The following is a 13,592-nucleotide window of genomic DNA, read 5'->3' as shown; positions in this document are numbered from 1 at the left end:
GTCAGGACATCAAGCACTGTTCCTGCCCTGTTGAATCAACCAGTTTCCAGTTTCTTGCAAGCATCCGAGGGCGGTGTTTGATGTGAATGTGCTTTTGGGAATGGGTTGGATTGATGACTGCTTAAGTAATGGGTAAGGAGAGGTAGCATTTTGAGGAGAAGCTAGACTCCAGAGAGTCTGAGCATGCAGCTGTATTCTCCCATCACAGTGCCTGGTGGCTGAGTAGCCTACTCCATCTTATACTACAGGACTCCCAGCACCGTTTTACAGAAGTGGATGTCTAGCTCCTTGGCCATGGTCCACTGAGGATTTCTAACCAGGTAGGTGATAAGAATTGGTTTGTGAACAAAAATCCTCAAAGCAAAGATCTTTTAAGAATGTACCGTTATTTCACAAGGTCGGAACATCCTAAGGTGGTTCTCAGATGTGCTTTCTTATCCAAGTGATTGCTGTATATTCCCCGACGATATCGTTTTGACACTGCCAAGAGCATGGAGGCAGAGCATGAGACTGGCATAGTACAGTACCTCCTAAATATAACTGTCCCTCTTGGAAGTGGGGAGTATTTTCTCTCGCGATTTGGGGGAAGCGATAGAAATGGGACAGACACACAAAGTCTGAGTTATAGATGCTGCCTCCTAGTATAATGGATGTATGTATCCAGAACATCCACAGTGGTCATTCTGTACTAGATGTGAGCTGTAACTTTGGAGAGGGTGAGGGGCTGTCCATTTGACACTATAATTATACATACAATGGGGTCTAAATTAGCTGTCACCACTTAAAGAGATCTTGGAGTCATGGATAGCCTCTCTGAAACATCCACTCAGTGTACAGTGGCCAGTCAAAAAAACAGTATTAGGAACCATTAGAAACGGATGAAATAAGACAGGAAAGTACATAATGCTGCCATTAATCTATGTCGCCCACTCCTTAAATACTTTATGCGTTCTAGTAATCAAAAACATATTAGGAATTGGAAGGTACAGAGAAAGCAACAAGAATGATAAAGGGTATGAACAGTTCGTATGAGGAGAGAGTAAGGACTGGACTATTCAGCTTGGAAAACAGATGCTAAGGATAGAGCGAGGTCTATAAAATAATAAATTATGTGGGAGAAAGTGAATAAGGAAGTGTATTTGCCCTTCACATAAACACAAGAATCAGGATTATCCAATGAAATTATAGGCATCTAGTTTTAAAAAACAACAAAAGGAAGTACTTCTTCAACAAACACACCGTCAACCTGCGGAATTCATTGCCAGGGATAGTTAAAGGTCAAAAGTTATTTGATTAAAAAAAAAAAGTAGATGCAATCATGGAGGATACATCATCGATGGCTTTGTCAAAATGGTCAGGACACACACCCCGTGCTCTGGTGTCCCTAAGTCTCTAACTTGTCAGTAGCTGGGGTGGACAACAGGGGATGGATACTTGCAATTTGCCTGTTCTGTTCTTCCTTTTGAAGGTATCTGGCAATGGCTACTGTTAGAGGCAGGATAATTGGTTAGCCATCTGTTGACCCAGTATGGCTTTCTTAGTGAATGTGCTTATATGAATATGAGCATCCAGTGAATGAATTTGATGGCTTGTTAAATGCAGGCATTGCGGAGGGAAGGCTCTACATCAATGTATGGGACATTGAGAAACTGCACTGGATGAGGGTAGTGGACTAAGGCTGAAGGAAGTTAATCAGAGGGAGGAGAGTAATTTTGACTTGGATCGAATGGGGAATCCTGGTGGGGTTGTGTGGCTGGATTTAGTTGCAGCAAGCTTATAGAGTGAATATAGGTCCAAAGTTGTCAGTTATAATATGCCTAATCTTTTCATTATTATAGTCTGTATCAGGTTTCTCAACTTTTCCATCCATGACCCATGTTACAACAAAATCGTAGAAGTATGGACTGGAAGGACTATAGATCATCAAGTCCAGTCCCCTAAACTCAAGCAGGCTGTTAAATAACTAAACATTACAGTAGGTGTGTGTTGACCTGTTCTTTAAACTTCAATGACAAAGATTCTACAATCTCCTAGGCATTTGTTCCAGTGCTTGACAAATTAAGGTGTTTGGACCCTCCCCTTCCACCTCGCATCAAGAAGCATCCCGGGCTGCTCACTAACCAAGACTGAGAACCAGTGCTCTACATAAGTAGGGGTCTGTAGGGGCAGGAAGACTATCAAGTAAAGAATGTCCACCCATGTTCACGGATTGGCTTGTTGATGTATGAGCTGACCGAAGCTAAGAAGACTTGAGAGAGGCAGGGTGGTCCACGTAAATAGGGCACTGGGTTGGGACTCAAGTTCTATTCCCGTCTGTCTCTGACCTGCTATGTGATGCTGAACAAGTCAATCCCATCTCTGTGCCCTCTGTCCCCTCCTGTCCATTGTCTGTCCTGTCTATTTAGATTGTAATCTTTTGCAGAGGACACTCACTGAGTTTGTTCAGGACCCACCACATGGCCCCGTCTCTGGTGGGGCCTCCAGGCCCTCTGTAAGGCAAGTAATAACTTGTGGCTGAAGCTCAGATTGGATTTACTCCACTTCTGCTGCAGGCTTCCTGTGTGACCTTGTAAAGTCTTAAGAGATTGTGCCTCAGTAATAGGTCCACTATTGATACTGTTGTGAGAACTAGTGTCTGGAGAAGACTTGGATAGAAGATTATAAAAATGCAAGTGTTTTTGTCAGGAATTGCCCTATTTATCTGGACTGTAGAATCATTCGACCTCCCTCTGTGAATCAGCGACACAGAAAATCTGCACTGAAGTATACTGAAAGTGGCTTTCAAAATCTCACCATACAATACCTCCAGTCTGCTGCAAAAGTATATTCCATTAGAGAACTGAAAGGTTAAGCATTACCCAGGTATTGCTGCACTTCCTTAACTGATTCCTCGTCAGCTGTGACATAGAGAAACTCGAGTATTTGCCTTTGTGGTTAGAGAGTCCTGAGCCAGGACTGTACACAAGTACAATACCATTGGTGTTAATCTCTGGGGAGACTGGAGTTCTGTAATCACTAGTCCTTGTGCTGTAGGTGTAGCACCAGCAGTGTTTACTTTCTAAATTGTTGTGCATAGATGAGAAGTCTTAATCCTGGTTTAAATCAGTGATTCTTCATTGTTTTGCTAAATGGAGAGGGCCCAGGATAGAACGTTGGAAAGGGCAGAGATGCTGTGCCCCACACTTTGTATATGCGTCTGCCCCAGATTGAGACCCTGACTTCTCTCCTTGGGTTCCTTCACATCAGCTGGAGCATGACTCCAGCAGGTGATGCTGTAGGCAGCTCTGTTTGGAGGGCAGGTGAACTGCAACAAAGCAGGGCTTGGTCCTGGTATTGAGATCTTGGTTGATATGAACGTGTTGGCTTCGGTGTCAGCCAATATGCTCATCTCTATTAGAGCCTGTTCAATGTGGGACTTCCTTTCTCTAGCCACCTCCCAGAGCTTAAAGGTGTCACGTCTACATGTTGCTTCTTTCAGCAGCAGACCCAATAGGCTGCCAAGCCTGAGTTTTCTTACAGTGAAAGCTTGGGATTGCTTCCAAGTTGGCTCTTTAAATGCCGCTTTTCTTAATTCCTGACATCTGCAGTTGATTTGCTTTGTTTAAAAAACGTAAGCTACTTCAGTCACAATGGAAAATTCCCCCACAACTGTCATGACAAGTGCCTTTCTCCCCCACCCTCCAACTGGCACGATAAATTGTCTTTGTCCTGAGGCTGCCATGATACAATACCTCCTCTCCTGGATCAAGTTGGATGTTGCTCCCTATCTCAAGCAGTCAGGTTGGAAGTTTTTCTCTCCCTTTCCCCCAGCAGAATACATCGAGCATTGTCTCCCTCCATCTCAGGTTCAGCGTGGTTGGCAACTAGGCCTTGATGGATGTAGGGAGTTTATATGTATTGTCTTTGCTCACTTCGATGTGTTGCCTTGTGGTGAAGATCAGGTAGGCTCTGGATGACCATGTTAAGTTAGACTGACCTGTGTGTGGTGCTCTCTGCATGAAGCGGTGGACAGTTCATTTCTTATGCATTGAGAACAGCATATAGACCAGTTGGCATTCAAATGGTTGATGTGAGATTTTTCTCCACTTCACTCTCAGCACTGTGTGAGCATGTACATGGAGCTTGCCGCAAGCCAGCTAGAGATCTGTGCAAGGCCCACCAGTGTAATGTGGCATTTCAAATAGGATTTTCTCTCTCATTATTACTTGTTGCTAATCATGGACCAGGTCCCATGGTGTTTAGGCGCTGTACAGACATGGAACAGTATTACACAGACATCTGAAGAGAGATTTCTGACCTGGGTGTAATCTTGCTGAGTTTCACTTACTTGACTGTGCCATAGGTGGACAGAATTCTGTTGTAGGCAATCTGAGCATGGAGTCTAAGGCTTTGTCTACACTTACGTTTTTGCAGCGGCTGGCAGTTACAGCTGTGGTCGTACAGCTGTGTACGGCCAGCGCTGCAGGTGTCCACATGACAGCGACCAGCGCTGCAGTGTGTCCACATGCACCAGTTGCAGCGTGGTTGTGAGTGGTGCTTGTGGGCAGCTATCCCACAGAGCACCTCGTCCCATTTTGTCGCTGTGGGTGTGGGAAGGGGACGGAAGGGGTGCGGGTCTTTCCCTTCCTGTTCCAACAACCCGTGCTGCCAAGGAATCGCCCCACGCCTCAGAGGCCCCGCACCTTAGGCACCTTTTTAATTTTTTTTTTTTTAACTTACCCCGTCCCCAGCTGCGGTCTGCTCCCTGGCTGTCCTTAAGTGAAGCCCGGCGGAGGCGGCATGGCCCCGCTCTCCGTAGAGCTCAGCCGGGCTGCAGGGCTTGCGGCGCTTCGGCCGGCTCAGCCATGAGAGCGACGGGCGGGGCTTTGTCGCGCTCCAGTCGGGGAGAGCGGAGTCGCGAGCTTGCCGCAGCTCCGGCGAGGCGCGGGGCAAGCCCCGCTCTCCCGTCTGGAGCTCCGGCCGGAGCGCGGCAAGCCCCGCTCTCCGTCTGGAGCTCCGGCGGAGCGCGGCAAGCCCCGCTCTCCCGCTTGGAGCTCCGGCCGGAGCGCGGCAAGCCCCGCTCTCCGTCTGGAGCTCCGGCGGAGCGCGGCAAGCCCGCTCTCCCGTCTGGAGCTCCGGGCCTTTAATAGCCCCCCTGAGCCCTGGAGGGCATGAGGGGTATTTAAAAGTCTGGGGCTCCAGTGCCTCTGCCACCCCGGTCCTTCAAATAGCCGCCGGAGCCCGCTCCTCTTGCATTCCCCAGCGCTCCCGCGGCTATTTAAAAGGTCCCGGACAGAAGGGGGTTTGGGGGCTACTTAAAGGGCTGGGTTCCAGTTGCCTCTGCTGCACCCCATGACTGCCACACCAGTCCAGCCCCCTGCCTGCAGCCAGCTCTGCACCCCGTGCCACAGCCCTCTGCCAAACACCCTGTCCTGTGTCAGCCAACCCCTGCCACACACCCCTGCAGCCCTGCCCAAGCCAGCCAGCCCCCCACACACTGCTGCCGTACCAGCTCTGCACACCTGCCAGCCTGCACCCTGCCCTGTTTCCAGTCAACCCTGCTGCACCCCACTGCCTGAAGCGCAGCCCGGCCCCCACCCTTGTCTCCAACCAGCCCCACATCCTTGCCCTGCGCAGCCAGACCTACTCCAGTCAGCCCCTGCCCTGCCTTCAGCCAGCCCCATGTTCACTGCTGCCCTGCAGTTTCCAGGGCATTACCTGCAGGGAGCAGCTGGAACAACACATGTCACCACCCCCAGGGTAGTGGCGGGACCCCACATGTAAACAGCAGTCATTAATTAACCAATCAACAGCATATATGATGCAATGTATATAATTATTATTCATATATTATGGAAAGTAAATATACATGAAAGAAATGAGGCTTTTTTTTCCACTTTTTTTTTTTTTAAGTCATCCCTGCCGATCTGTGTCTCTTGGTAGTCAATTCTTTCTCTTGGCAGCCTTCTCCTTTTATCTGGCAGCCTGTTCCTTTTTCATGGTTTCCTTATCCCTCCAGTTTGCAACTTTTTATTTCTGTGGATACAGATTCATAACTGCTTTCACCATCTCTTCTTAGTTTTCCTTGGTTTTTTTTTCTTAGCTTTGCAGTCTTTCAGAAGTCTGCATGATGGAGCAGTATTCAAGGTCACTTTAAAAAAACAACAGAGATAACTGTTATACAGAGCCTGCATTTGTTTTAGAGTTTTTGTAGCATCATTTACACATTCTGAGCATAGCACAGAGAAGGCCGCGCTGCAGATAGAGATGGCGAGTTTCCCCACACGCGCTCACAGTATAAGGGGGGCTGCCTCGTGCTCACTTGGGAAGGGTGGGGGTTGCTTCACTGTGGAAGCCATGGGGTTTCTGTGACTTGTGGAAAGCAAAGAGCAGCTACAGGGAATCAATGGGCTTTCCACATCTAGGCATGCTTGCAGGCAGCCATAGCCCCCTGTTCCCAAACATTTGCATCTTAATAAAAAAGCTTCTTACAGGACAGGCTCCTCTGCTGGTTCCTCACTACCAAGTCCCAGCAGCTGCGATGGCTAGCTTCTTCCTGGCTGCGAAAATAGCTCCTGCCTGCATGACTCCTGGGAGTCTCCAAACACCTCAGGTAGCCTCCTCTCAGGTTCCTCTACACCCTTCCCCCTCCTTTCCAGTCTGAGCCCAGGGCAGGTACGTGCTAGCGGTGACCAAAGAGGCTGAAAAGGATCTGGGATAAGTGCCTAATACCCTGGAGGCCAATAAAACACGCTGTGTGAGTACCTCGTCCCATTTTGTCGCTGTGGTGGTCTGGAAGGGACGGAAGGGGTGCGGGTCTTTCCTGTCCTGTTCCAACAACCCGTGCTGCCAAGGAATCGACCCCACGCCTAAGAGGCCCCGCACCTTAGGCACCTTTTTTAATTTTTTTTTTTAACTTACCCCGTCCCCAGCTGCCGGTCTGCTCCATGGTCATGTCCTTCAAGTGAAGCCCGGCGGGAGGCGGCATGGCCCCGCCCCGTATGAGCTCAGCCGGGCTGCCAGGGCTTGCCGCTCCGGCGCGGCTGCAGCCATGCAGAGCGAGCGGCGGGGCTTTGTCGCGCTCCAGTCGGGGAGAGCGGAGTCGCGGAGCTGCCGCAGCTCCGCCGGAGCGCGGCAAGCCCCGCTCTCCCGTCTGGAGCTCCGGCCGAGAGCGCGGCAAGCCCCGCTCTCCGTCTGGAGTCCGGCCGGGCGCGCAGCCCGCTCTCCGGCTGGAGGCTCGGCCGGAGCGCGGCAAGCCCGCTCTCCGTCTGGAGCTCCGGCCGGAGCGCGGCAAGCCCGCTCTCCCCGTCTGGAGCTCCGGCCCTTAATAGCCCCCTGAAGCCCTGTGGCAGTGAGGGGTATTTAAAAGTCTGGGGCTCCAGTGCCTCTGCCACCCCCGGTTATTGCCGGTACCTTGCTTATTGATTCCAGTCCGATGTCCGGTATTTAAAGGTCCGACACACAAGGGCCTATTGGGCTAACTTGGAAGTTTTGCATGGAGTATCAGTGCCCTTTGCATCCGCATGAGTATAACCAACAAGTCTCTATTTATTTACCGTCATTGTGAGCCTCTGACCTTATTTAAAGGTCAATGGAGATTTTAAAAGTGTGTCGGTAGACAAAAATGAATACGCAAATGAGAAAAGGCAGCGACTTACCTAGTAGAATTGTGTCATTTGCCTCCAAAGATCCACACTTCTGGTTCACATGCCAAAAAAGCAAAAAGTTGCAAGTGCCACAACTCCAAGATGAGGATATGTTCGAGGCAAGTTATGATGGAGAAAAAATTAAGCCTATTTTTCATTAGAACTTTCACTGGAAATACAGCCACTGGCACCTTCCTGCAGATGATTAATACAACAAAGACCAAGTAATACAAACAACATAGTAAAAATAATATGTAGAAAACGTTGAAAGAGGTTTCAGCCAGGGTGGGGTTGGGGGGGGGTGGGCGTATAGATGACAATCATATAGTGTCAGGTCACAAAAACTTGAAGGTTTAGAAGAAGTAACCAGATAATACTAACACGATGAAAACACATCAGCCAGATTTTAGATTTTTCAGCTGACACATGGGGATTCATTTTTTCAAGCTTTTTGAGATTGCCAAAAAAACTTCAGCCTTAGCATAACTGTTCACAGAGCGGTCTCACACTAAAAAGGACCTCCTAACGAATAACAAAGCCTATTAACCAAAGTATTTGCTATTTCTCATTGCCTTTACCCTAACATTATATCTATCACTCACTATAACCCGTGATCATAAAGCTTTCAATATATGACAGCGTCAAATAATTATGCTCGCGCTACAATAGTTACATGAGGTCAACACTAGTGTCGCTCTGTGGGATAGCTGCCCACAATGCACCACTCACAACAGCGCTGCAACTGGTGCAAGTGTGGACACACTGCAGCGCTGGTCGCTGTCAGTGTGGACACACTGCAGCGCTGGCCGTACACAGCTGTACGACCACAGCTGTAACTGCCAGCGCTGCAAAACTGTAAGTGTAGACAAAGCCTTAGACTCCATGCTCAGATTGCCTACAACAGAATTCTGTCCACCTATGGCACAGTCAGGTAAGTGAAACTCAGCAAGATTACACCAGGTTCATGAAATCTCTCTTCAGATGTCCCCTGTGTAATACTGTTCCATGTCTGTACAGCGCCTAACACCATGGGATCCTGGTCCATGATTAGCAACAAGTAATAATGAGAGAGAAAAATCCTATTTGAAATGCCACATTACAACTTGGTGGGCCTTTGCACAGATCCTCTAGCTGGCTTGCAGGCAAGCTTCATGTACATGCTCACACAGTGCTGAGAGGTGAAGTGGAGAAAAATCTCAACATCACCATTTTGAATGCCAACTGGTCTATATGCTGTTCTCAATGCTAAGAAATGAACTGTCCCACGCTTCATGCAGAGAGCAGCCACACACAGGTCAGTCTAACTTAACTATGGTGCATTCCAAGAGCCTACCTGGAATCTTTCACCACAAGGCAACACAATCGAAGTGAGCAAAGACAACTTAAATATAAACTCCCTAGCATCCATCAAGGCCTGCAGTTGCCAACCACGCTGAACTCTGAGATGGAGGGAGACAATGCTCTATGCTATTCTGCTGGGGGAAAGGGGAGAGAAAGAACTTTCCAACCTGACTGCTTGAGATAGGGGAGCACATTCCACTTGGATCTCAAGGAGAGGAGGGTAATTGTATCATGGCAGCTCAGGACAAAGAACAATTTATCGTGCCAGTTGGAGGGTGGGGGAGAAAGGCACTTTGTCATGACAGTTGTGGGGGAATTTTCCATTGTGACTGAAGTAGCTACGTTTTAGTTTTAAACAAAGCAAATCACTGCAGATGTCAGGAATTAAGAAAAGCGGCATTTTAAGAGCCAACTTGGCAGCAATCCCAAGCATTTCACTGTAAGAAACTCAGGCTTGGCAGCTCTATTGGGTCCTGCTGCTGAGAAGAGAAGCTGTAGACGTGACACCTTTAAGCTCTGGGAGTGGGCTAGAGAAGAGGAAGTCCCCACATTGAACAGGCTCTAAGTAGAGATGAGCATATTTGGCTGACACCGAAGCCAACACGTTTCATATCCAACCAAGATCCTCAATACCAGGCCAAGCCCTGCTTTGTTGCAGTTCACCTGGCCCTCCAAACAGAGCTGCCTACAGCATCACCTGCTGGAGTCATGCTCCAGGCTGATGTGAAGGAACCCAAAGGAGAGAAGTCAGGGTTCTCAATCTGGGGCAGACGCATATACAAGAGTTGTGGGGGCACAGCATCTCTGCCCTTTCCACGTTTCTATCCTGGGCCCTCTTCCCATTTAGCAAACAATGAGAATCACTGATTTAAACCAGGAGTTAAGACTTCCTCATCTATGCCACAACAATTTAGAAAGTAAACACTGCTGGTGCCATACCCTACAGCACAAGGACTAGTGGTTACAGAACTCCAGTCTCCCCAGAGATTAACACCAATGTATTGTACTTGTGTACAGTCCTTGGGCTCAGGTACTCTCTAACCACAAAGGCAAATACTCAGAGTTTCTCTATGTCACAGCTTGACGAGGGAATCAAGTTTAAGGAAGTGCAGCAATACCTTGTGTAATGTCTTAACCTTTCAGTTCTCTAATGGAAATCAGTACTTTTGCAGCAGACTGGAGGTATTGTATGTGGAGATGTTTGAAAGCCACTTGTCAGTATCACTTCAGTGCAGATTTTCTGTTGTCTGCTGATTCACAGAGGGAGGGTCTAATTGATTTCTACAGTCCAGATAAATAGGGCAATTCCTATGACAAAAACACTTTGCATTTTTATAATCTTCTATCCAAGTGCTTTCCAGACACTAGTTCTCACAACAGCTATCAGATAGTGACCTATTACTGAGGCACAATCTCTTAAGACTTTTACAAGGTCACACAGGAAGCCTGCAGCAGAAGTGGGAGTAAATCCAGATCTGAGCTTCAGCCACAAGTTATTACTTGCCTTACAGTAGGGCCTGGAGGCCCCACCAGAGACTGGGGCCCATTGTGGTGGGTCCTGAACAAACTCAGTGAGTGTCCTCCCTTGAAAAGATTACAATCTAAATAGACAGGACAGACAATGGACAGGAGGGGACAGAGGCACAGAGATGGGAGTTGACTTGTTCAGCATCACATAGCAGGTCAGAGACAGACCTGGGAATAGAACTTGAGTCCCAACCCAGTGCCCTATTTACTGGACCACCCTGCCTCTCTCAAGTCTATCCTTAGTCTTCGGTCAGCTCATGACATCAACAAGCCAATCTGTGAACATGGGTGGACATTCTTTACTTGATAGATTCTTCCTGGCCCTCTACAGACCCCTACTTATGTAGAGCACTGGTTCTCAGTCTTGGGTTAGTGAGCAGCCCTGGGGATTGCTTTCTTGATGGCTAGGTGGAAGGGGAGGGTCCCAAACACTCTTTAATTTGTCAAGCACTGGAACAAATTGCCTAGGGAGATTGTAGAATCTTTGTCATTGGAGGTTTTAAAGAACAGGTCAGACACACACCTACTTGTAATGGTTTAGTTATTTAACAGCCCTGCCTTGAGTTTAGGGGACTGGACTTGATGATCTATTAAGGTCCCTTCCAGTCCCATACTTCTACGATTTTGTTGTAACATGGGGTCATGGTATGGAAAAGGTTGAGAAACCCTGATACAGACTATAATAATGAAAAGATTAGGCATAATTTATACTGACAACTTTGGACCTAATATTCACTCATATAAGCTTGCTGCAACTAAATCCAGCCAAACAACCCCACCAGGATCCCCATTCATGATCCAAGTCAAAATTACTCTCCTTCCTTCTGATTAACTTCCTTCAGCCTTAGTCCACTAGCCCTTCATCCAGTGCAAGTTTCTCACATGTCCCTATACATTGATGTAGGAGCCTTCTCCTCCGCAATGCCTGCATTTAACAGCCTCATCAATTCATTCACTGGATGCTTACATATTCATATAAGGCACATTTCACATAAGAACAGCCATACTGGGTCAGACAGATGGTCTAACCAATTATCCTGCCTCTAACAGTAGCCATTGCCAGATACCTTCAAAAGGAATGAACAGAACAGGGCAATTGCAAGTGATCCATCCCCTGTTGTCCACTCCCAGCTACTGACAGTTAGAGACTTAGGGACACTCAGAGCACGGGGTTGTGTCCCTGACCATTTTGACTAAAAGCCATCGATGGATGTATCCTCCATGATTGCATCTACTTTTTTTTTTTTAATCAAATTATACTTTTGACCTTTAGACTATCCCCTGGCAATGAGTTCCGCAGGTTGACGGTGTGTTGTGTGAAGAAGTACTTCCTTTTGTTTGTTTTAAACTAGATGCCTATTAATTTCATTGGATAAATCCTGATTCTTGTGTTATGTGAAGGGGCAAATAACACTTCCTTATTCACTTTCTCCACATAATTTATTATTTTATAGACCTCTCTCATATCCCCCCTTAGTCATCTGTTTTCCAAGCTGAATAGTCCCAGTCCTTTACTCTCTCCTCATACGGAAGCTGTTCCATACCCTTTATCATTCTTGTTGCCTTTCTCTGTACCTTTTCCAATTCTAATATGTTTTTGATTACTAGAACTGCATAAAGTATTTAAGGTGTGGGCGTATCATAGATTTATATGGCAGCATTATGATACTTTCTGTCTTATTATCAATCCGTTTTCTAATGGTTCCTAATACTGTTAGCTTTTTTGACTGCCACTGTACACTGAGTGGATGTTTTCAGAGAGCTATCCATGACTCCAAGATCTCTTTAAGTGGTGACAGCTAATTTAGAACCCACCATTTTGTATGTATAATTTAGTGTCAAATAGGACAGCCCCTCACCCATCTCCAAAGTTACAGGCTCCATCTACTTAGTACAGAATGACCACTGTGGATGTTACTGATGTACATACAGTCCATTATACTAGGAGGCAGTCATTCTATAACTCAGACTTTGTGTGTCTGTCCCATTTCTTATCCTGCTTCCCCTCAAATGCTGCGAGAGAAAAATACTCCCCACTTCCCTAAGGAGGGCACAGTTATATTTAGGGAGGTACTGTATCTATGCCAGTCTCATGCTTCCTGCCTCCATGCTCTTGCAGTGTCAAAATCTGATATCGTCGGGGAATATGACAGCAATCACTTGGATAAGAAGAGCACATCTGAGAACACACTTAGGATGTTCCGACCTTGGTAAATAACGGTACAGTTCTTAAAAGATCTTTGCTTTGAGGATTTTTATGTTTCACAAACCAATTCTTATCACCTACCTGGTTAGCAAAATCCCTCAGGTGAGCCATGGCCCAAGGATGCTAAGACATCCACTTCTGTAAAACCGGGTGGCTGGAGTCCTGTAGTATAAGGATGGAGTAGTGCTATCTCAGCCACCAAGCAGCTGTGATGGGGAAGAATACAGCTGCTATGCTCAGAACTCCTGGAGTCTAGCTTTCTCCTCAAAATGCTACCTCCTCCTTTACCCATTACTTAAGGGCAGTCATCCCAACCCATTCCCAAAAGCACATCTCACATCAGCAAAACCGCCCTGGATGCTTCAAAGACATGAGAAACTTGGTTTCAACAGGCAGGAACAGTGCTGATGTCCTGAACGTCCCCCTACCACCTCCACTCCCTATGCTATTCTGCAAGAGCCCTGCACTGGCCCCCTCTCCCCAGTGCCCAGCCTTCCAACCTTCCCCTAACAGCCTGCCCAGCCTGGACCCATCTCCCCAATGCCCAGCTGACCCCCTCCCCCTCACACGCTGCCCCGACATCCCTCCTCTCTCCAGGGCCCAGCCTGCCCCCTTCCCCTCACACCCTGCCCCGACACCCCTCCCCTTTCCTCCCGGGGCCCAGCCTGCCCCCCGCCCGTGCCCAGCGCCCTGCGGCCAAGCGGGGCTGCCCCAGCCCAGGCTGCCGGCAGCCCCACCTGGCAGCGGCCCGGGGCCCCGCGCTCAGCACCCCCCGCACAGAGACTCCATAGCGAGCTCTCGTCCCGCGCGCAGCCGGTTTCTATGAGAGCTGCCCCGGGACACCGAACTCAGCAGCGGCGGCGAATGCGGGTCGGGGGGACGCAACAACACCG

The 13,592-nt window shown here is 48.1% G+C and overlaps 1 protein-coding gene across 4 annotated transcripts in view; it reads right to left on the bottom strand.

Annotated features, from left to right (window-relative positions):
* STK25 (serine/threonine kinase 25) overlaps window positions 1-13,592 on the bottom strand; it is a 42,954-nt gene extending 29,362 nt beyond the window's left edge. Inside the window, exons 1-2 of one of the 4 annotated variants that reach the window (XM_032796109.2) lie at window positions 13,437-13,592; window positions 12,781-12,905 (exon numbers count right to left, since the gene is read on the bottom strand). In XM_032796109.2, the coding sequence (XP_032652000.1) occupies window positions 12,781-12,810 (30 nt within the window). In that variant the 5' untranslated portion in view covers window positions 12,811-12,905; window positions 13,437-13,592. Of the gene's footprint in view, window positions 1-12,780; window positions 13,230-13,436 lie in introns of those variants that run through there. The other 3 variants (XM_032796091.2, XM_032796101.2, XM_075068637.1) reach the window with 3 other exon arrangements.

Source organism: Chelonoidis abingdonii, chromosome 8 (genome assembly GCF_003597395.2).
Source record: "Chelonoidis abingdonii isolate Lonesome George chromosome 8, CheloAbing_2.0, whole genome shotgun sequence".
In the NCBI taxonomy this organism is placed as follows: Eukaryota; Metazoa; Chordata; order Testudines; family Testudinidae; genus Chelonoidis; species Chelonoidis abingdonii.
The sequence above is the reverse complement of the archived record's forward strand: the minus strand, read 5'-3'. Positions and strand labels throughout refer to the sequence as shown.